This window comes from Antechinus flavipes, chromosome 2, assembly GCF_016432865.1.
Source record: "Antechinus flavipes isolate AdamAnt ecotype Samford, QLD, Australia chromosome 2, AdamAnt_v2, whole genome shotgun sequence".
NCBI lineage: Eukaryota > Metazoa > Chordata > Mammalia > Dasyuromorphia > Dasyuridae > Antechinus > Antechinus flavipes.
In genome coordinates, this window is record NC_067399.1 from 239976860 (window position 1) to 240002428 (window position 25569).

General features: G+C 35.0%; 1 protein-coding gene across 2 annotated transcripts in view; it reads right to left on the bottom strand.

The window, feature by feature from the left end:
- The window catches only part of ZNF217 (zinc finger protein 217), a 28021-nt gene extending 11645 nt beyond the window's left edge, over positions 1–16376 (bottom strand). Inside the window, exons 1-2 of one of the 2 annotated variants that reach the window (XM_051976614.1) lie at positions 16172–16376; positions 580–2337 (exon numbers count right to left, since the gene is read on the bottom strand). In XM_051976614.1, the coding sequence (XP_051832574.1) occupies positions 580–1978 (1399 nt within the window). In that variant the 5' untranslated portion in view covers positions 1979–2337; positions 16172–16376. The other variant, XM_051976613.1, reaches the window with a different exon arrangement.
- Between the last annotated feature and the right edge of the window lie 9193 nt (positions 16377–25569).

A 25569-nucleotide genomic window follows, 5' to 3' on the forward strand; every position in this document is an offset into this window, starting at 1 on the left:
ATTGCAATATTTCTGACAAACTCACATCTTCATTACATATTTACTGATTATTTTTAGGTAAAGCAATCTCAGAATATTAGTTACATTGTAGTATATAGAAAGGTCTTCCCAAATAGTTCCCCTATTTCTCCTCACATAGGATGGTGCTAGTGTTTAAATTTTTTTGGTTTGGATTTTTTCCCCCTAATATGTAGGACAGCTGGCTGGAACTGGGAGTATGTGTAATTTGTTAACTAAAGAACCAAATAAAAAGATTATTTCTTTAAAAAAAAAAAAAAACTAAATCATGAATTCTGGAAAATTCAAATAACAGTGCCATCCCCACTTGACACTGATCATATCCATGCTTTTAATCCTCTGTATACCAACAAGAGAAACAAAATGTCAAAGCTGGAAGAAATTAAAGATTAACCTTAAGTGGATCATTTAACAAAAGAAATTAGATATCAGAAAGTAATGACCAGCTAGTAAGAGCGGTCTCTAATGAAATTTTCATTATGCTACAGTACTTAATCCTCAAAATACAACAATATTAAAAAAAATAATTTGGAGTAAGGATCATTAAATACTACTGCTTACCTAAATGAAGTACTTCAGAAAGTCCATCTTCTGATCCATCTTCAGAACCACCTTCCACTCGATCCATTGTTCCATTTTCATCTAGAGCTGTGGTTAAATCTGGAGAATATGTTCTATGTTGCCTTCCCTCAATAGAAGTTGGAGATTCAGCATCCGTTCTCCTTTCTCTTTTATGAACTCTTGAATGAAGGACTAGTTGATGGTATGTTCTAAAAACTTTGCCACACTCTGAGCAATGTGTTGGTTTCTCTTTGTTATGTGTTAATTTGGGATCCACATCCATTGAAGGCACTTCACCACTAGTGTGTTTAATCTTTTCTTTGTCTTGTGAAAGGCCAATTCCCCCACAACTGTTTTTATTTGTTTTGGACTTCCCAGTACTTTCATTATGGCTTTTATTGGCATTCCAAATCTCTCCAAGTTCTTCTTTATCTGAACATGAATCATCATTGTCTGTACTTCCCTCTTGTCCTGGTTCTTTCACTTCTCCACGGCCAACAGCAACTTTGCCTTTGGTAGCCAACTGCCATGCTTGATATGTATTAAATGGATCTAGCTCAGCTATCCATTTTGCAGGTTTCTTAATTTTTTCAGATGTTGGGTTTGGTCTCAAGTTTAGAAATTGAAGAAATTCTTCCCTCTGAGATGACATTCCTCCTTCACAAGAGTCAACAGTTTGTGTTTCACTAGTAGAAACAGACTCTTTGGTGTGTACTTTACTGTGCTCAATTAGGCTTTCTTTATTTGGAAATAGGAAGCCACAAACCATGCAGATTTTGTAAGGCGATGTGATAATTTCAGCTACTTGCTCCTGTACAACCTCATTTATTGTTATTGGACTATCTAAGCCTTGCTGTAGTTTGTTCCTGGAGCCAGGTTTGCCAGTGTGTGTCCTCATATGATTTTTAAGGAACCAAGGTTCTTTGAATCTTCTTCCACATACATTACACCAGTAAGTGAAAGAGTCCTTATGTTTTTTCATGTGGGTCTCTACATCAAAAGCTCCACCAAATGTTTGCCCACAGACTTCGCAGCTGAATTCTTCATTTTCTTTGCCATTCTCCTTCAGAGACTCTGTTCTCACTTGACTTTTGTCAAGAGGACTAAGATATTCTGCTTCAACACGGAGAACTGCTGGTTCACAAAGTGTGGGTCGATGTTGCATTAAGACATGTTTACTGAGATCTTCTGGATGTTTAAAAGTCTGTTCACAAAACATACAGTCCAAAGGCATACATCCTTCTGCTTGTATTAAAAATTTGTCCTGCAGGTTTTTGCAAGAAATTGTGTTGGTCCCTTTTATTGATATTGATGCATCATTAATTTCCATACGGGAATCAACTGTACTGGCTATAACATCTGGCCCATCAATGTAGGCTAAGAGAGGTTGAGTTGGCATGTTTCTGCCACTTTTCAGTTATATTTTAAGAGGAATAATGTCAAAATTCCCTCAAGGAATTTCTGGGGTTATTATAAGGACACTTTTATGACATATAACCTAAACTAGGTATCAGTATTATGGCAAATATTACAAATGTCCACAATCAATTTTATGCTTATTTTTATAAGCTAGAGGAATCACTGATGTAGGTGAAGTCAAGTTACCTCCATAAACAAAGATTCCTAAGACTGTTTCAAACTTGGTTTGTATCAAATCAGCATAAAAATTAGTTCTATTTATGCCTCCATGGAATTTGAATGATCCAGTTGAGCAGGGAGAAGTCAATCCCAGCAAGGTTGATAAAGAATTTCTAATTCCTATTAAGAGGAAAAGAAACACAGACATTAGTTTAAGGTAAATCTTTTTTTTTTTTTTTAAGTAAACCAAAAATTCAAAGCTACTTTAGAAACCTATATTTTATCATATGAGGATAGGTTTGGGTTTTTCTATTCTGTTTACATATAAGCAAGACACTATATAATGACACATACATATATAACTGAAATGATGCTTCATAATCCTTTTTATTCATATATTTAATACTACCTTTCTGACTATAGTCCATTAGTAAAAATTTCATAAGAAGTTACTAAATCTAGATTCTAATAACAAATTAATTTTAAATGATGCAACAAGTTAAAGTGGTTACACATACTGCTTTAGATAAAAGTGAAGGAAAGAAAATCAGCTGTGCTTTGAGGTGCTCAGAATTGAAAAACAAGAAAAGCATACTTCCCTTAACATAAGCCTGGACCATGATGTTTATCCTTGAATAATGTCCTATAATAAGTCCTAAACTATTTAGAAAATCAGATGCTTAGTTTTACTATACCAGGGGTCCTCAAACTTTTTAAATAGGGGGCCTGTTCACCATCCCTCAGACTGTTGGAGGGCCAGACCATAATAAAAACAAAAACTTTGTTTTGTGGGCCTTTAAATAAAGAAACTTCATAGCCCTGGGTGAGGGGGATAATCGTCCTCAGCTGCCGCATCTTGCCCGCAGGCCGTAGTTTGAGGACCCTGTGTAACTATACTTTATAAATAAGTCAAACCCAGACCTTGCCCAGGGAGTCCCCTTTGGATCCAGAACAGTTTGTGGCGCAGTTTCAGTTTGTTTAGCAGAGAGATGGAGGCCACTCCTAAAATCACCCTACTCATTCCTGAGGTACAGCAGAAGGAAGAAATCTAGAACCAAAACCTACTCTAGCCCTATAACTACCACACAGTAAACAATTAATTAATTGCAGAGTGACTGATCAATATGGAGTATCAATACCTGTTTTCCACAAGAATCACCTTTTCTCAAAGGTTTCACTTAAGTGAAGGGGGGGAAAAAACTAAGTAGTTTTGCCTATTTTGATCTAATTGAAGCATATTATTAATGCATGCTGCTAGGTAACCCTATTATAATATTACAAGTTTTAGGCACTAAACAAGTTAAGAGATAAGCAGAACCTAAAATGACATACCATTTTTGGAAAGTGACAACTAACTTTTCTAGTTAAAGCAGTTATCAGAGATTCTTTAGTAAATCTACAGACAAGTTGTGAAATAAATTATTGTATAAAATGTTTAAAATAAAATGCTATATGATAATTCATATATCAAATTTTGTTCAGTTTTCCTTTATTAATTACAAAAGCTATATGATCCATGTTATACACTGGCTAGGGGAAATAATTTTTTTTAAGGTATGAAACTTTTGGCTTAAGCTAATCTTAATTGTATGAATTCAATTCTAATGATTAAATTCTTATATCACAGATATTAAAATTCTTAAAAATTATCTCCAAATTTTTTAGTTATTACAATAGTCATTCCAAATGAAAAATTTTCCTTTCTGACTCCTATTCTTCTCCACACTTCCTTCTATGACTGTTTCTTTGCTTTTTTGAGCAGTGATTCTGTTAGGCTTCATCTGCCCTAGACACAGATGACCACACCTCTCTCTTTTGCTTGGAGTTTGAGTCTGACTTTTTCTATTCCTACAGTTTACTACTTTATTCATTCTTTTTCCTCTTCCATTTTCTTCTCCCTCTTTCCCAAGAATCTCTATTTAGCCTAGCTTTCCCTTCCTTCTCTAGATCCTACAGTAGACTTCCATTTTAATTATCTCTTTTTAAATAAAGTTTACTCCTAATCAGCACTTTTAACTAAGAGTTCAACACCCACACTTCCAATTGCCAGATACCTTTACCTGAATGTTTCAAAGACACACCACTAAACTCATCCCTTTTCCATTTAAGCCACTGTTATTTCCATCAGAACTTTCTACTTCTACCACTGTGATTCAAATTCCTCTTCACCTCTCAAATAAAAGTCTTAGTTCTAGTAAGTAAATCTAATACTATCATTTACTTCCCTCAAAGATCTTTAGCAGCTCTCTATGGCACAAGACAAAATATGAACCTTTTATACCGTGGCATTTAAAAGCTCTTCACAATGTGATTCCCATCTACTCTTCTAAACTTACTTCACAGAATTTACATTCCCACATACTGTATATACTTCCCAGGCTTCATGCAATAAGTCTCTTCATCTCCTGTCCAGTGAATCCTCCAAGTTTCAAATGAGATGTCACCTCTTTGTGGAAATACATCAATCCCAACTCTCTCAGCTCCAAGCGATCCCTCTCCTCCCTAATCTTTCACCCATGTTTGACCTCTTTTTCACATTAATCACAAGATAATTTGTAATGTTGTTAGGATACCTTCACAAGCTACTAAACTGTAAACTCCTAGACAGCAAGAACTATATATTTATTCTATATTGCCTTCATATCTTGAACAGCACACTCTAAAAATATCTAACTCCATACCTCAACTTGTACTTTGTAATAATCCCCCAAATAAATCCCATGTTGCTGTAGCTCCCTAGATTAAACCAGGATAATTATCAATTATTTATTACCTTAAGGTTTACCAATATGCTATCCTGTAATGTTCGGGCTAGTTTTCTGGAAGTCCTTCCCAGGGGCCTTAGTCTTAGCAGGACAGACACCACTAGGATAGTCAGGAATAGAGTCTAGAGTCAACTTCACTCTGTCTCCTTTACAGTCTGTGTCTGTCACAGTCTGACCCAGTCTTGATTCTTAGTGCAGGAGGCAAGAGAGCCACCAGGAGGATGCTCAAAGATGTTATGTCTCATTTCCACTCCTCTCAGCCCTTAAATACCCTGGTATGAGTACATCATTACAGCACTCTATGTATACATTAACTAAAGAACCATTACATCACCATGATAAGTACTAAATATATGTGAACTAGAGAACAATTCCACTGAGTTAACATGTTATAAGTATCCTTGTTTCAAATATATTTCTCCAGAGTTCTGGCCCTCTACATTATTCCACAATAAGCCTGAAAGAGGTAGAGTACAAGTATTAGTACACAATTTAAAGCAAGAGAGACTGAAAGCATTAAATGATTTACCTATAGTAACCGTTTATTAACAGAACTAGAAAATGAACTCCTATCCCACTACTCTTTATATAACTGTTTTATGTAAAGAATTTATGTAAGCTATACTTCAGACTCAATCTTTTTTAAAAAGCACAATTATTATGACATGGGTGTTTCTATTTACAAGAGGCAATTTGGTATGATGAATAGAGGGCTAGAAGGATCAGAAAACTTGGGTTCAAATATAACCTGACACATAATGGATGCTTAAAACCCTGGTGTGAGACAGTCTATCAGGGCTCTAGGTCAGTAGCATCAAGTTCAAATAGAAACAGGAGCCACTAAATCATACCCAAGGATCCCTGGTGGGAGACTTAGAAAACCAGATTAATGTTTATCTATGTTCTATTGTATTTTTATTTATTTTTGTTAACTATCTCCCAATTACATTTTGATCCAGCATTACAAGGGGTGTTGTATCCCATCATGTTTGACTTCTTTACTCTAGACTAAATAAGTGGCTGGAAGGGATAAGAAATAATTTTTCAGCCTGTACTTCACTGTAACAATGAAATCACAGTATCGCTGAGTATAATTTGGGCGTACTCAAGCCATGGAGCAATATTTTCAAAAATCTGTGTTAATATAATTACCCATGCATATATCTTGTAAATAAAAAGTTATAATAAAAAAATTCTAAAATAATCTAGTTTCAATAAGTTAAAATATGGTATCTTTGCTATTTGCAGCTACCATCTGACACTTGCTATTCTCCTAGAATATTATAAAAAGTAAATCATACTCTAAAGCTGCTATAAAATCAGCACTCTATCAGATAAATTCAGAGACAACTGTCCTTCCTTCCCAATCTCACAAAAGGCACACACACATCCCTTAATCTATAATTGTACATATATACTAGTTATTGTATACTTCAAATTTCACACTACTGATGTGTTGCTAAAAAGATCAATGAGATATTGAATATCTTTAACAATATTAAGATCACATTTTCAAGACAAAAAATTAAAAATAATTAAATTCTAAGTAAAGACAATTAAAATACATGATAAGCCAAGTGGACTTTTTGGATAATTAAATAATTGGGAGAAAGGAAAACACAATGTAAAATATTCTATATACTTGTTTAGAATTATAGGCAGATAAAACTATCACCATGGTGACTTGCATTTAGTGAATCTTAATAAATGTTTGCTGAATAATATAAACATAAGAAAAAACTACCTCAATTATATCATATTCTAAATAAAGATCAAGAAAACAAAGGCACATGACCTTCACAGCCTTATACCTAGACACTCAAGATATATGGTTAACCAATATAACTGCATACTATGATACATAACAGAGTTTACCTAAATAATCCCAACATAAACAAAAGGAGACAAAATGTTGTACTTGTCAAAATTTTTAAAAATCTTATATTAATAAGTATTCAAAAAATAAATCTTTTAGATTCTTTATACACTGGTGCATTACTAAATATAGTACCAGTAATTCTGAATCTGAAGATCTTAAAATCAACAAATGCAAGATTGCACAATGTTTGATGAAAAGCACAATTTGGGCAGGTCTTAGTATAACAATCTAATTGCCACATTGCTGACACCTGCTGTATTTCTGAAGTACAGCTAAACAGATGAAATGAAAAGGAAGAAAAAAAGAAAGGTAGGTTAGAACATAGGGCAATGGAAAGAGCCTTGCAACTGATATCAGGGAACCTTGAGTTCAAAATCATCTCTGACAATTTCTTATTATGAAATGTTTGAGCAAGTCATTTTAACTTCTTTGGACCTTACATTATTTCATCTACATAATGGAGATATTATCACTTGTAGTATCTATCTTACCAGGCAATGGTAACATAAATGAGATTATGTAAAATACAGTTGCAAAAATACTAAAAAGGGTGTCCTCAAAATCTTACTGATTATTTGACAAAGGCTTTTGGGTCACCCTCCATACATTTTGGCTTTCATTACTCAAAATGTACTAAAGATATTGATTTATGAGCTATTAAATACAATTAAAATTTTTTTTTTCTATTAAGAAACAAATCTCAGGTGTCCCTTTTCATTAGAAAACAAATGGATCATGAAAAATTCAAATCTTTGATTTGAATTCAGATTGTTATGTAGGATATCATTATCTTGAAGTTCCTGGAATCCAGAATTTCTAGAGCTGGAAGCTGAGTAATCAAAAGCCCAAAGAAAGTAAGTGACTTGTCTAAAGTAACAGACAGTGTGAAAGAAGAGCAATGAACCCAGTCCTCTTAATTTCAAAATCCTCTCTCTCTTACCATTCTGTATCCTAAAACAAATGAAAATCCATTTTTTATACTATTTAGACTGAAACTGACATCTGTTAAAAAGCCTAGTGAATAGCCTATAGGTGCTCATTTTCAAATGTGTTGAAATGTGTTGAGCATTCATAAGATAATGCTCATTTAAAAATTTTTTTCCTAATGTTTTCCATCTACTCTTAATTAAAAGTAGCACTAGACATTTAAATTCCTTATATTTGAAACATGCTCTAATTTATTCCAACTCAAAGAATAAAACTTCATAAAAATTATCATACTTTTAAATTCCAGAGACAGTTACAAAATTACAACAGGAATATCTTCAATTTCTATGATGGGGAGAATGTTTTCCAATTTTGATATAGAGCATAAGGTTTTATCACTATTAATGAACACATTGTTTTTTTCAGAAGAATGTTTTAACATCATATTTCTCTTTAAAAATTCTTTAAAATAAACTTTTCCAATTCTTTTCTTATATATGATGTGCTGTAATACAATGCAGAACATTGTATTAAACATTTTGTTAACTTTAAGATGCATTTTTAAAATTGCTATCCGCAAACACCCCAAATTTAGTCTCCTGTTAGAAATATTAAGAGAATACAGTCTGTATTTTCAAAATCACTGATGAGGCTAAAACTGCATTACTGGAAAAAAACCAACTCAAAACTTTATGTACCAAAAGGTAGGTAAAAATAAGTTATCACTTTGGGACATGAGAGACTTTTATATATCCAATTTTTTACTATAGCATACATTTCAGATGAGACTTGAAGACCTCAGAACTTTAACAAACTGTCACTGTCTGCCCAACTATCTAATTTTCAGCCAGAGTGTAAAAATACAAGTTCTAGCTATGCAGTTTGCAGCTTCTCTAAAAGTAGTCTACTTTTGAAAGACATTAGAATGTACTTACTGTACATATTTTTCTCAGTCTGACAAGTGGAGAAACATCTCCATAATCTATAGTGGCAATCAGTAAATTTGTAACTTTAAATCATTCATCACTATTTCAAGGAAATAACCAAGGTCACAACCCATAGGCCAAATGGGCAAGCACACATTCCTAATGTAGCCAGCTAAAGCAAAATACTTAAATTAAAAGAGAGAGAGAGAAAATGAAGAAGTTCAAAATTAATATAGGAAATTATAATTTATTCTACCAGATCTAATGGAGAACTAGGAAAATTATACAGAAAGCGTATTTTCTTGAAACCACATGCAAATAAGTTTCAATTGTAAAAAATTTTGGAGGGCATATTCTATTACTGTAATCATGCTAATAAAATTTAGCTGTAAGATTAGAGATTGTCGGAATTTATATATTTAGACTGTAAAATGAAGTTCACTGTCAATTTAAATATGACCTTAATTGAATTAATTTTAAACATTAATTTTATTTTCTATTAACAACATTGAAAATTACATAGTTTGGGCAGAATTGCTGTTTGAAATGCTCCTTCAAAACTGAATTCTCTAAAAAGCATAAAAGATAAAGTCACTGAAAAGTCAAAAAAAATTAGATAAACACTTCTGTGAATAAGATATTCCACTATTTAACCTGTTTACTCTAAAGAATTGGGAACATTAGATGGGATTAAAGTATATTAAAGCCTAAGAGCTATTTTAACAGATTACAATATTGTGATTTTTTAAATGGTTCTAACCTACACTTACTTCTCTCCCCACCAGAAATGAAGTTCAAATGATAAGCAAACCACAAAATGTAAAAATTTTAAAACTGACACTCATGAACTTCACATTTTCATAACATGGCTCTATTCCTTTCCAGGAGACAATAGGATTACTGCAACAGTAACAATTATTTCAGCTTTATTTACTATTTGACAATATTCATCAACAACACAGGTTGTTTTGTTTTTTAAATCTCAAAAGTTTCTTCATTTAGTTGGGGGGGAGGGGTTGCAATAATATGAAAGCTAAGTTTCCTGACCCCTTTTTAACTAACTAGTTCATTTTGAAAAATGAGTCTCCTTTTATGAATGATTGAAGGTAATGATAAACATTTTGTGTAAGTTTATAGTATACACCACTGAAAATGTCATTCCTTTAGTATACATAATAAATGGGAACTATTTTTAAAATATCCACATTACAAAATATCATCACTTTCCCCTTTACCAATATCATTATTGTTTATAAGAACTGAAATTTAACTAATGGAATTACAGAAATTTATTATCAATCACCCAAAAAAAACTCCAAAGAGAATTTAAAATGTACTGTAATTATTAGAATTTTTAAAATACTGTTGATTGTAACAAGAAAACATTTATCTTTTAAAAGTTCTTTTAAATATGTAAAATATTCATATGCATATTTATGCATCTTAACCATATAAATGGAATATAGGTCATCCACCTTTAATTGCCACATTTAGTTTTAGACTAGTCTGTTTTCCTTGAGGTGAAACTGGAATATGAGATTGACGTTAAATGTATCAAGTGTACCATCATTCCTAATGATTAGTGAAATGAATACACTGATACAGGTTCTACCTCCAATGAGTATATCTAGGCAAGACATTCCTTTTTTTTTTTTTTTTTTTTTTTGGGGGGGGGTAAGAAGGCAAAATGGAAAACTAATGAATGTGAATGCCAAAACATAAATCTAGCTTTAAAAAAAGACATCTGCCTCTGCATTACCACTTTAAAATAAAAATACATGGATTTGCCTCCAAAGACATAAGGAAAAGTAAGGAAAATAATTAGGCAAATGTCTAATTCTTTGTATGGTTTAAACTATTTTTAAGTAATAGTAGTCTTATTACACAACTTTAGCATAAATGACCAAACTACGCACCAAAATTTCCAAGAACCTTTCTTTTGTCTTATTCTCTTTGGAAGGAAATGATAGAAATGTTTAGAATATTAAACTAACAAAAGTTATCTAATATGAAGAATTATCTGATGAACATCCTAGTAGTGCCAAGCAGAAAAATGTTTGATGGTAACTGGATGCATGGGACTTTCCCTACTTAGTAACAATTCAGTATTATTGCAGAGGAAGTCAACCTGTTCATGATGGATTGGTGATTTTATAAAAGAATTGCTTTTTTAAAAACTTCTTTAAAATTAGTTTCCTATATCCTCCAAAAGTCTGATTTTTAAAAGCTTCTTTGCCCTGCATGACCATACAAATTTGTTCATTAAAAAGAAGTTTTACACTAAAATGGGGAAAATTGTCACTATTACCCAATTGTTACAATTTTGTATTTATATTTCAGCAAACAGTTTAAGCACTGAAATCTCACATATAATCAAAACAGAAATCATAATGACAAATGTTTTACTCCCCCATGACTAACTTCAGAAAATGTTATTCTTATGTGCAGTACATGTTTGCTGCTGCCATAGGCAAAAATGTAAAAATTCCAGCTAAATGACAATTTACATTTACCCTAGTTACAAAAGATTTTGTCTTTTGAGATAAACAAGATGTGTAAATTAACTACCATTAGTAGCTACATGTTCATTGGCTCCATTTATGCTAAAAGTATAAAAATATTTTGTTCTCTGAATAAAAACCATACTACACTTCCCAGATTTTTTTTATTTTGTTTTGTTTTTGCTGAGGGAGGGGAGGGAAAGGAATGAGGAAGGGATAAGGTTGTTTTATAGTAATTTGAAAACTAATGCAAGTCAGTTCTTATTTTCCTATCATTGAAACCATAGGTTTAAATAACTGCTTGCTTATATCCAATTGTCATATTCACTGAGTGAAATGCAAAAGAAAACTTAAGTAGCACTTAAGTTACTAAAGGAAAAGTGCCTTACTAAAAGCTGGGGAAAAGCAAAGATTAAAGAAACCTTCTTCCTATTCTCACGAAGGTGTTTATAATCTAATTCCATCCAATAAAAAAAATTTTAGTAGTCTTCACCTTACTTGTCTCAACATCTTTCTAGTCCACTGGTAAAATATACCGTTAAAGGATTAGCCTTAAATGGAAAATTAGGTATATGCTAGGATTAACCTTAAATGGGAAAGTTAGGAATATGCTAAACAGTTGGTACTATCACATTTAATCAAGCTTTGTCTGACAACTCTTAAAAAAAAAAATCACAATTTAGAGTGTGCCCTGGCATCACTCATTCAAGTGGGTGTGACAACTTTAACTAGGAAGTTTAAATACCAGAAATGTGAATAAGGAGAACAATGTTAGAAGCTTTACTCAGAACATAAAATTATCTACTTTAGGAAACAAGCCAGATAAGTAAATTCTTTTTTGCCAGAATTGTTTTAAAAAATCAAATATCATTAAAATTGTTCAAAAGTACATTTTTCAACCAAATGTTTTTGGGAAGCTTTTTTTATTTTAACAACTTATGGATAACAATTTCATAAAGGGGAAAAAATAGTAATGTCCCCTGATGTTCTAATCAAGCATCTTAGAATTAATAGAGCTCCAAGACTAAGTAAAAACAGCCCTGCTGGGTCAAAACTATATTAAATCTTTTTTTAATGTAAGATTTGTGTTGTCAATTTCTTTTGTTTTAAAAGTGGGAGGAGGAAATCAGGCATCTGAAAATGAAAAGATTTGATAGATATTAGGAGACTTGATAGATTACTATAACCCTGTTATTCAGGAAGCCTAATTTTTAAAAAGGACAAGTCAAACTTAAAATATTTAGGGAGGCAAACATGAAATACCTATGTGCTAAAGGAACTACAAGCCTATTAAGTTAATAACAACAATCTCCTTCCTCCATGTCTTCCCCATCCCCTTAACACTGTAAAAATATAATTGTACCTAAATAGACTTCTTAAAAAAAAAAAAAAAAAAAAAACAAAACATTCTTCTAACCATAATTTCTAGATGCTTCCCTCCCCTTGCCCTTTTTTGAACATAAGTGAAAGGCACTTACATAAAATACAAACCTTCAATTTCTAGCTCAAAAGTTATTAAAAGACAAGCAAAGGTTTAGGGTAGGAAAGGTGTTATAAAGATAAAAGGATTAAATGAAGTTGGAAACTAAGGGAAAAATATGTGTACTTTACCTATAAAGTCAGTCTTTTTTTCCTACTTCCTCCTCCTACATGCAAATAGACATGCAATTCTTTTCAAAAGGCTGTCTTCCTCTCCAAACCAATATTCAAAATCCAAATACACAGAAAGCCATTAAACTTGTTTTTTCAGCCATTTCACATAATGAACTTGGGGTTTTATATATATATATATGTAATTATCAACAATTGAACTTATTTTAAGCAAAGAATTGCTTTTTATTAACTCTAATAGCACATGTATGATAAAGGGCAGTAAATTCATTTTTCAAGACTTTGAACAGAATTTTCCATTATAATCAGATCAAAAAAATTGTCTTAAATACTAAATAAAACAGAATCTAGAATAATACGACTACTCAAAAGGAAAAAAAATTTTTTAAAACTTCAGCAGCCATGAGGTGGACACACCTTAAATGTACTTAGCACACATTAACTATGCAAGTACAAACTAGTGGTGACTTTGTCCAACTTTTTGACTAAAAAAGCTGTTAGGTATTTCTGTGCACTTGTCTTTTCACATTTTTTAAACATTTTAAAACATGAAGTAGCTCACTTGTTTTCAACGTATTAAAAGTATAACATCTTAAATAATATAGAAGATCAATATAGCACACCCTTACATGACAAAGTACAGTATAATGTGAGCATTTAAACTTACTACTTGACACCAGACAAAAGAAAAGGTAAAGGGCCTTCTAGCAAAGACCACTAGTGTTCCAGGACTGGAAGGCAGCTGTTGTTACCCTGCCTTTTCTTTTGTTGTGCTTAATCTCATGTCAAGTCATTCAACCAACTCAAAAGCGATGAAGACATAATTGAATCAACCTGAACTAAATCAGATCTATGGTTCTTAAATAGCTATATACAGTTTAATGATTGCAAAATACCTAGAAACATATTAAATGAGATATTTTAATACGTATAAAAAACCCATTTACTGATCCCAAACTAGTCAATCAATCCATGATTGCCATTTTTAATACAAGCTAAGGAAAAAAGCTTCAATTCTTTACAGGCTAACTTCCAAAAGAGAAAAAGACTTACAATTTTATAATGTAACTGCAGGTCAAAATATTTAGTCTAAATATGACTATCTTCAAATATTCTTTAGCTGCTAAAACTATCGTAAACAGTCTATTGATAAAGTAACAAGAACTGGCACATCACACTTGGCAGGTCTTTCTTACTCATGTAACTAAACTTTTAGGAAAAACTCCCCCGCTTTCCCAACCCCAGCCCCACCCTCACCCCTCCTTCTACCCGCGGAAGAATGCAGTTTACCCTACTTCATTGGCCCTACCCTTTAAATCGTAAAATATTGGTTCAAACTCGAAAATTTGGCTTATCCTAGATTTCCCAAAAGATGAAACTTTCCCAAAAGTGAAGTGAAAACATTTTTGTCCAAGCCCTCTATTACTACTTCTGATAAACATAAAACTAAACCTTTAACAAACAACAGTGTGCCATCATTGGTCAGCAAGTCACTGCCTGCTATTCAACTTGTAGTTAAACGTTTTTCTTCTCTGAAGCTACCAGATCATATCACACTAATATTTGAAGGATTAGCAAAGTATGAATAAAATCTATTTTATTTTTTATTTTAAGTTACGTTATTTCATCTACTCTTCACCTCCTCAAAGACACTTCCCTTTTTGCACACTTTTATGCTAACATTTCACTGTTTCGACCCCTTAAAGTTCCCATTTCTATTTTCAGCTTAACTCTATCAACTCTGCTTGTTCTTCCATTTCTTTCCACTAGAACTAGAGTTATAAAGTTATTCTTTAAGCTCTCAAGGTCATTTAAAAAGAAAACATGCGATTCCTTAAAAACCTGCTTACACACATACAGTAAACGAAACCTTTTCAAAACGCCTTTCATCAGTAAATCAATAACCCGCATAGCTATGTACTGGAGACCACTTCAAAACTATTACTTCAATTCAAATACTTACAAGGAGTCACACACATAAGAGATTATATAGAGGCTCATTAAAGTACACGCAGGAAGATTTCAGTATCTTCAGAAATAAGCACCCCAAATAGCAATAGAAAACATAACCTAATGAGGTTTTCTATAGATTAAAAGATGACGGAGATGTATCTTGAATCAGTTGAGCATTTCATTTTTCCTTGTTTAAAGAGCTCTCTATTGTTGTTGCTAACGCCTTGTTAGGGCTTATTGTTTTGCTTTCCTAACTTCCTACCCATCCACAATTAAAACGAAGCCACACAGACGATCAGAAGGTGGGTGAACTCCCAAAACACACTCCCCACTACCTCATCAAAATAAATAAAAGCACCCTAGTGAAACAAAAAGAAAAGAAAAAGAAAAAGAAAAGAAACTGACAACGGATCGATAAACTTTTCATTAATAGCTTTCACCCCCCCCCCACGAGCCACACAACTAACCCTTCCTAGGATCAGCATCTTCCTTACAAAGAAATGTTAACTATCCCTCACAAGTCGCCCCCCCCCAAAAAAAGCCATTTTGAATATTTAAAATAGTGCGTGTATAAAAATGTATTTACACATAGCTATCCAAACACTATTAATGCATACATTCATTTAGACAGTGTAATCTTCCTGGCTATCAGAAGCTGGAGGGGGCACCAAAAGGATAAAAAATGGGGAGTGGAGATATTATCAAATGGGGGTTTGAGTGGGGGTTGGGTGAGAGACCCGAGAGGTATAATACGAGGGAGCGTGGGGATGACTGGAGGTGGGGGGGATGCCAGGGCCAGGAGGCAATGGCGGGGGGAGGGGGGAGAGAAAAAAAATCAGAGACAGTGAACTTCAGAGGAAATGTTTTCTTCTCTTCCCCGTTTCTTCTCCCCTCCCTTTTCCTCCCCCCTCCCTGCCCATCTCACCCCCCCCTCAGAAAACCTCTCCACCCCTCCCCCTCCTGGCCGGCCCCCCTTTACCTGCCGCTCCTGCCCCTCTGCCATTTCCTCCCTCAGCGGCGGCCAGGATTAAACTGACACCACACGAGTTGAGGGTTTGAATGAGGAGCCAGGGGGTGGGGGGCGGAGAGGAGGTGGAGGGGGAAGGAAGGAAGGAGGGAGGGAGGGGAGGGAAGACAGGGAGTTTCTCTGCCTTTTGTGCGAACACCTCATGGAGAGCCCTGCCCCCGGTGCCACCTTTCTCCCCTGGGCAGCCTCAGACTCATCCCTTGACACCTCCCCCTCTTTAAGAGACCCCCCCATATATACACGCAACTTCTCACAAGGTGTGTGTGGGGGGGTGGAAGCTGACTGCCTTTACCCCGATGTCGAAATCCCCAAATCCAGCGCCCCCTCCCCAAATTGCCAGAGGAGGGAAGGTGAAATTATGGGGTTAAGAATGGGGGTCCCCTGAACACACGCACCCCCCGCCCCCTCCCCTGGGGCAGGCTCACCTCAGGCGGGAGAGAGAAGGTGGGCTGGGCTGAGGTGGGGGACGCCTGGGGAGGAGTATGTGAAGAGTGCACGGGGCAGGGAGAAGGGCGCCCCCTAATTCTCCACTCGTAATTACTGCCAGAGGGCAGCGGGACTCGGGGACCAGGGGTTGGAGAAGAAGGAGAAGGAGGAGGAGGAAGAGGAGGAGGAGGAGAAAAAAGAGGAGGAGGAGGAAAAAGAGGAGGAGGAGAAGGAGGAGGAGGAGGAGGAGGAGGAGGAGACAGAGGTGGTGAAGGAGGAGGAGCTAGTGGAGCTGCTGGAACTGCTGCTGCTGCTGCTGCTGCTGCTGCTGGGGAGGCTGCTGCTGCTGCTGCTGCTGAGGAGGAGGAGACTGAGCTTCTCCATTGCAGTTGAGGATTGTTTGTAAATTGTTACGGTGCAGCTGTTGCTCCCTCCTCGCTCTGGATAGCCAACCCCCTACACCCCGCCTTCTCTCCCCCTCCTCCGACCAGCTTGGGCAAGCCAAGGCTCCGCCCCCTCAGTCTCCCCAAGCGCCCTCCTCCTCTTTTCCCCAAGTCCCCCCCCTCCCCTCCCCTTTTTTCTCCTCCCCCCTGCTTTCTGCCCCGCCCACAGCCACCACGTGATGGGCCGCGCGCGCGACCCCCCCCACCCCAGCGCGTTCCTTCCACACCGGCCCGCCCCAGAGTCCCGAAGGCCGGCCGGGACGGCGTCGCGCACACATTCTCGAGTTCGTACCTTCTAAGGGCGGACAGGGAAGGGGGAGGGGGAAAAGGGAGCCGGAGCGCGCGCGCCAACGAGGACTGGCGCGCGCCCCGGCAGTTCAAGTGACAGGTAGAAACAGGGGCGGGAGAAGGGGGAGGGAACAGAGAAAGCGGGAAGGGGCTACAGAAAGTCAATGCGCAGACTCAAAAAGGACCTGTCCCTTTCTTTCCTTCTCTCCCTCCCCCTCCCCCCCGCCCTGTTAAGGTGTGTCAGTAGTTGGAATTAGGATGGGTAATAGAAGGGAAAAGGAAAATTGAGAGCCAGGACTTGAGTACTTAAAAAAAAAAAAAAACCCTATTGTTAATGATTCCCGACATGGTGTTCTGGGCATTGCCATAGCTGTAAATAATAGATTTTTCATCAGCGGTCAAGCTGCCTGAATGCATTTATCTTATCTTTTATTAGAGACATTTAATTAATTCGTTCTTCGAGCCTCTATTCAATTCACTTCTTCAAACTTCTAAGAAGCAGGGCGCTTGGGGATGCCTACATAAAAAGCCATAATAGTGCTTTTCCTTAAAGGCCCTTCCAAGTGATGGGCTAAAAACCAAAGCGCTTTACAAACCATAAAAGAGTATAAAAATATGAAACCAGATAGAGCACAACTTTTTTTTAAGTAAAAATCTAGGAAAGAATCCAGTTTGAAAAATATGGTGGTGCCTTAGTAGCTTAAGACGTGACTAGCAACCCACCCTTTGAATTTATCAACTTGAACAGTAGAGAAAAGATTTTATGTTGGGTAGGGCTACTTGATTTTTTAAATTTATATTAAATATTCTGCAAATTTCAAAGCAGCTCTTTAAACAACAATATTGTAAAGATGAGGAGTCTGTGCATCTCTCCTAAAGCCCTTCCGAGATAAAAGGGAAGAATGGGAGAGAATCCTGGAAAAAATGAGACAAAGGTAAAAGATTCTCTTTCCCCATTAATAGATCAAAAGTGTATTTTCCAACCTCCTCTAGCCTACAAAAAGGGGTACTGAATCTGATATTCATGACAATCCCTTTTTAGAGGCCTGAACAGGAACTGAGGTGGAAAAATAGACCAATATCTGTCATTCCCTGGGTCTCAGTTTCCTGGATTGTAAAATAAGGGGGAGGTTGTTTTAGATCAGGCCCCACTTAGTTCTAAATCTATGAATTCACTTCTTTTATCTCAAACATAAAACAGGTAAAAATGAGGTTATACAACTACTACATGACACAAACCTTTTTCTTTTTTGGTCACTTCTGCATTCATAATAAGAGAACTTCAAAAAGCCTCAGAAAAAGAGAAAATAATATCATTTTAACTAAAAAAGAAAATACAGATTATTTTTTCCCAAAAGAAGGATTTTCTAGGTGTGACCTTTTGCAATGGCTTTTATGAAAGTAAACGAATGACTTATTTTTAACTCAGTAACAAGAGGCAAGACTAGGTTCTATATCTCAGATTCTTAATTCTGTCCCATTCCAATCTGTCCAAATACTAAAATGGTTTTCTTAAAACTGAGTTCAGATCCTTCACTACCCAACTGAGACGTCATTGAATCTCTATCATATCTAAGATCAAATGTAAAATACTTTGATTAGTATTCAAAGCTCTTCACAACTTGGCTCCAATTTTCTTTTCCAGCTTTATCTGTATTATTTCCCCTTTATGCACTCTAGAATCCAACCACAACCACACTTGGCTTTCTTATTATTCCTTCATATACAACACTTCATCTCTCCTGCCCATCTAGGAAATGTACTCCTTTACTCCTCCTCCCCCCACTTAGAAATTCTAGTTTCCTTTGAGACTCACCTCAATTACCACCTTCTACTAGAGTTCTTTCCTGATATCTTCTCCCGGCCTTCCTAACCAACGCCTCCTCCCCCCCCCCCCCCCAACACCACCACCAGCTGCTAGTATATTTCCCCTTCAAAAATTACTTTCTATATGCTTTTACAGGTACATGTTTATTTCTACATTTACATTGCAAACTTGGAATCAGGGATTGAAAATTTGGAATCAGGGACTGTCAGCACCTGGCCCATGAGTAGTCACTTTATAAATACTTTGATTAAGTAGATTAACCTTTATATACAGAGACCATGAAGATTTCTATTGTCCTTTTTCACTTGTTTAATTTTTTAAAATGGCATTATTAGAGTAATACAATTACTGTGGTATGAGCCTCAAGAATAGGCATTGAGCCTATGTATGATTTCACTGATATAAGGAATTCTCATGAAATGATACCTTCTACCAAAGTAGATCTGTACCTTCTCTGTAATTTATAGTAATAAAGTCCCCTACAGCATTTAGTGGTTAAAAGACTTGCCCAGGATTACAATATCTAACCAGTGTCAGAAACAAGATTTGAATCTAGATTTTTCTAACTTTAAATTTGGATTTCTATACACTCTACCATATTATAAAAATTATTACATAGGTAAATATACTTAGAACTCACACTCAAAGCTGCTATGAATATGAAGTCATATTAAGTTTCAGAAAGAACAAAATATTTGGCTTGAAAAACATTTTTATGGAGATTTAAAATACCTTACCAAAATAATAACTACACGCATTACTACAACATAAGGAAGTGAAAAACAAGGGAAACAAGACTGGATCTAACATAATAACAAGTGTACCTGCACTTTATGCATTAATGGCTAACCTTTGAACTCTGCAACTTTAAATGGTGTAAACAACTTGTATTTGAGAACAGTGGTGTCAAAATTAAGCAAAAAAGCAAAGTCAAAACTTTTCAAAGTTAAGATTTGTAATCAAATTTTGCAGCAAATAATTCTTTCAGTTATAAAGTAACAAATGATTTAAATACATGAAAACCAAACTTCTGTTTTCTGAGCAAAACACTTGTTTTCTTTATTCCTTCCCTAAACTACTCTTTTGTCTTCCTAATAACTAAAAAATTACTTTTCCTACCCCCCAATACATGTATATATGTGATTTTTGACCTTTAAAATAGAAAGTTAATCATATCAATAGAATTATCTTTTTACTCTTTTTTTCTGATCCATATCATTCCACCAAGGATGACAAAGGGCCTTCTTTTGGGAGTAGTGCCTGATAAAACTGGAAAATCATCTGCCAGTATCTGAAGAGTAGCAAATTCCTGACATAAGGAGAACTCAATTAGTCTGGAGTAGTTTTTTAAGACACATTTCTCGTCCAGCATCTGGAAATGTATCATGATTCAATAAACACAAATTTAAATGATTATTGATTTAACATTTAACATTAATGAAAATTAAAATTAAATCCCCCAAACAGAATTTAATATAAAAAGCTAAGAATTCCATTTCATTATTCTTCTACAAAATGGAAATTGAGCTATTAAGACCAGATGATATAAATAATGGGTTTTGCAAATCTTAAAGCACTTTTTAAATGTTAGCTATTATTAGTTATTATATATAAATCCTTACTGAAATAGCCAACCTTTCCATTCTGTTTCTAAAACCAGTTGCATGCCACAGGAACACTATATAAACAGATATATGTACTTTAGAAATAGAACAAATGGCAAAATATCAGTATTCCTTTTTGAGGAAATAAAAAGCTGATATTAGGGCAGAGATTTTTTTAAGAGACTACCATTTAAGCCAAATGTTTCGTGTAGAAGGAAAAAATCATTGAACCTTTTAAGCTTCTATCTATTTATTGATAAAAATGGGAGGTTAAACTAGATCTTTAAGTTGTCCCTTCTAGTTCTATCACCTTGTGAAATTACTAAAGTTACTGTAAAAAGGGTTTCTGTTTTTAAATGTGATTATCAGTTTCCCCTAATTTTTCATAATATTCATAACAGACAAGCAATCCCAAAGACATACTTCAGCATGTGGGTTGATTATGAAATCACATCATTAACTGTGATTTATCCCTTGTGATATACCAAGCAACCTAGGTTAGCTAGAATAATAGTTCTCTCACCAGGCAGTGGATAGAACAGAAGCTGGGATCTAAAAAAAATATTATTGTCTTTGCCCACTTGCTGCGTTTAAAATTTACTACATTCTTGAACAAAATCTCATGTGTGCATATTAACATATTTAATTTGTGATGAAAGCATCACAGAAAACATTTTGGAAACTGTTTAAATCCTTAGAGTCCTTAGACATAGCCAAAACAGGAACAGAATTTGCAAGTCAGTGTTTAGAATAGAAAAAGCTGAAAAGCAGCAGAGAGAAATAGAAAAAAGTAAAATGGAAACTTAGGTAAACCCAGCCAGTGCTTGAAAACTACAAAGAAGATTTGAGAAGGAAACAAGGACAGCCCTTTAACCTAGCAGAATGCACCAAAATAGGACAGGACTAACAAATGGGACACAAGGGAATTGAAAGCCACTAAAGCCTTTTTCTTCAAATTTCTCCTTCATCCAATCATTCATTCAACAAACATTTACTGGAAGTCTTTTCTATAAAACACACACTCTCTCTCTCAGATACAAATACACACAAACTAAAGGAAATATCTTTGGAAATAAGGAAAATCAAAATACTCACAACAACAGTATCAGGAACAATGCAGCAGATGGAAGAAAAGACATCCAGGGGCAGCTTCTTTGAATGCAAAGGAAAAAGGGAGGGACCAGAGTTTGCCTTTCAACTTTAACACACTTAACAAGTAGTAAAGAACTAAGTTCACACCTTAAAGGACACCAGTGTATCCCTAAAAAGTCACAGGGATTCTTAATATTTAGATACTAGCACTGCTTTAGTAGCGCAAATATAACCCATGAAGAGAGAAGAGCCTATCATTTGATTTTTCAGGATCGAATAAGTACTGTTATATAGTAGATAAGGATCCCTTATAACCAGTAAGACTATTTCAAGAATTTTCTCTGACACAAACTGGCAGCATGAAACTGAGCAAGTAATGTAACCACTTTGTGTTATAGACAATTCTCTCAAAGACTAAATTTCAAAGAATGTTCCTGCCCATGAGAGGAAGTTTCTTTGTTTAGGCGTTCCCTATGCCAATGAAATCTCCAAACCAGTCCCTATCCCCTTTCAAATGGCAGCACTTTTGGAATTAAATAAGCAAATTAAATTATTATTGTCAAAAGAAGATAGAAATGCATAGTTTATGCCCAAATAGTTTATCATCATGGGAAGGGGGAAAACTTTCAAGAAAAAGTTATGGTATTACCTAATAAATACATTAAGTAGGCATTAAATATGCTAATTGGATTATTTGCTTTTAAATGTTGACTTAATTTAAAATTATCAAAATAGTATATAAGGGACACTGAAAGAGAAATATTGAACATAAACCATTTCAATCTTATATTTCCATCCAATTTTTCAACTTACTGCCCTCTGGGAATAAATCCCTTTCTTCTTCCTTCTCTCCTTCTCTAACTCAGTGGTTCCTCAAACATCAAACAGAAAAATTAGAATAATTGATAATGTTGAGAAAATTGATGGAAATTTTTATTCTTTTGTATTAAACACTTTTTCTTTGATGGCAGTTGGGTCTCTTTGGGGAGGTAAAGTGCCAAAAATATTTACACAATTGTGTCTCATAAACAGATAATACATTATGTGACCATATGGGGAAATAACTTTATGGTATATAATGACTCACAAGTGATGCTTCTGAGTATATGTTTCTCCAGTATTTGGAAATAAGCTCAAAACAAATCTGACCTTCTCTCCTCTGGGAGTTCAGGATTCCTACTGACTTGTTATCCTGTGGCTAGCTGTTATGCATTATGTAAAATAAGACTTCTTAACCTCTTTTATATGTCTTAAGCCCCTTTTCTGAATAATGTTTTTAAATGCATAAAATAAAATACATAGGATTACAAAGGAAAAGAATTATATTGGAAAACATATTTAAAACACTTAAGAACAAAAAAATTCATAGATCCCAGGTTAAGAACTACTAGTATAAAATATTAGAAAACAGTGGCCTCCAAATCAAGAGACTTCTCATCCTGTGACCCACTGTGAATCAAATCATTTGCAGGTGATTGTTTCACAACTTTTCCCTCTCCTTTCTTCTTCCCCCACCTCCCCTTGACCCACCCCTTTAAGTTTGGTTTGATCATCTTTTGTTCAGGTTTCTCATGAGCTAATCAAGAAGCCTTTTTTGTTCACATAGGAACTACAATCCAAAAAGTAGCTAGGGTGCTATAAGTTTGGGGACTAAAAATATCATTATAGAACAAATAATAACAATAATACTTGACATTTGTATAGTACTTTAAGGCTTACAAAGTACTTTACATACATTATTTCTTTTGATCTTCATAACCACCCAGTGATATAGATGGTTAAGTATTATTGTTACTTTTTACAGTTGAAAAAACTGGGACCCAAAGAGTTTAGGTAAATGGTCCTTTACAATTGTAAAATTAAAATCAGGTCTTTACCAAGTCAAAATCCAATAAATCTTCTACCATGTCAGGCAACACCCCAACTGGAGTAAAAGATACTATCCCTTATCTCAATTACTCCATCTGAATAATTAGAATTATATGCATACACATAACTCATTATCACTAACTTATTTGGATGTCCATTTAAACATCCAAATATTTAGTGCTAGTCCATTTAAACATCCAAATATTTAGTGCTTCTTGTGTAAAACGCAGTATATGGGGGTAGGTTATGAAGGAAGAACCTGTCCTCAAAAAACTTACCTTTGGCAACAAAAAAGGATTAATGAAGAATAATAACCAACAACACTTCCCTTTTGTTTAAGTAAGTAAGGACAGGTCAATGTTGCAATGGATAGAGTGTCAAACCTGAAGTCAGGAAGATTCATTTTCTTCAGTTCCAATCTGACCTAAGACTCTTAACTAGATCTGTGACGCTAAGAAAGTCACTTCACCCTGCTGACTGAGCTCAGTTTAAGAAAGTCAATTCACCCTGCTTGCTGAGCTCAGTTCCTCACCTGTAAAAACAGCTGAAGAAAGGAAATGGCAGACCAATCCAGTATTTCTGACAAGAAAATCGCAAATAGAGCCATGAAGAGTTTCATTCACAACAAACACCACAGTAAATAAGATGTGTTAATACATCAAAACATCTGTGGTGGGAATTCTTTCCATCAACCAACATAGATATGCCTTATCACAGAGACTGAGTGATTTTCCCATAGTCACATAGTAAATGTCATAAAGAAAATTTGAATTCGTGTCTTCTTACTCTAATACTCCATCCACTACAAGGCCAGAGCACCCAGCTTTAAATGAAATGCCTCAGGTGTATTAAATCTTTCTGGTTACTTTTGTATTAAATGACATAAAAGAAGAGAACTTAAGATAAATCATTTGGATTCTTAAAAAAAAAAAAAAATGCTGGGGCAGCTAGGTGATGCAGTGGATAGAGCACCAGCCTTGAAGTTTGGAGGACCTGAGTTCAAATCTGGCCTTAGACACTTAACACTTCTGAGGGTGTGACCTTGGTCAAGTCATTTAACCCCAATTGCCTCAGCAAAAAAAGAAAAAAAAAATGCTATATGTCAAGTAACATGTGAGATAACATCTTTTTAGGACTTGTAAGAACAATATGAGATACAGTGTATAGAGCACTGAGCTTGGAATCAGAAAGACTCAAGGTCAAATCCAGCCTTATATATTCAAGTATCTTTGCCAAGAAAATCACAAATGGGCTTACTGAGTCCGATATAACAACAATAGCAGAAAAAATACAAGAAAGAAAAGTTCAATCCCCATCTTAAAAGTAAAAATAACAAGAAGAAAAAACAAAGCTCTGGGTTTGGGGCAGATTGACAGAACTATAGGGGACTGGGGAAGATAGAAAACAGACTGTGAAATCAGAAGTCCTGTGTTTGAATTCTTACTCTATTACTATGTATAACTTTGAACAAATCACAACTTCTCTGGCCCCCAGTTTTCTCATCTGTAAAATGAGCATTAAACTATATGATCAAGTTAACAAGCATTTATTAAATGCTATGTGCCAGGCAATATGCAAGCACTGATTCCACTTTAAATCTTATGATTCTATACTATACAATGTGAGCATAATTACCATTGTTGCTCTGTTGCTCTTCCCATGCTATTGGAAAAGGCACGTTAATCAAAATCCCCCCATTAGTTTACTCAACATCCCTGACTTCCCAAACCAAAATATTTTCCCTGGCCACAATTCCCCTCTATATGCTGGTTTCCTATATTAGAATACAATCTCCTTAATGGAAGGGACTGTTTCTTTTATATTTGTATTCTAAGTGTCAGCACAATTCTTGACATTAATAAAAGTCAGGGTAAATATTTTTTATTTAGTTATTCCTTCCTTGAACCATATAGCCGAAACCCATTTATTGGACCCTAAAAAATGTCATTTTCTATATTGTTCTTTCAAATTTCAAATGTCCATTGGGTTCTCTTGTCCCTTTTATTATTCAATAAAAAAGTAACCTGAAAAAATTTAATACATGAGTATATCACTGGTTCCACTAAATAGACTGGTACAATTAAAATCAGAAAAATCTAAGATTAAGGATATGATCATGAAAGAAATCTTTTGTTCAGTTTCAATTAAGCAAGCATTTGTTAAGTGCCTACCTACTCTGTGCCAGTCACTGGGGATACCAAGACAAAAATGTAACAATTTCTGCCATAAAGGAGTTTACAGTCTGACGGAGGAAAAAATGCATGTACTTGTAT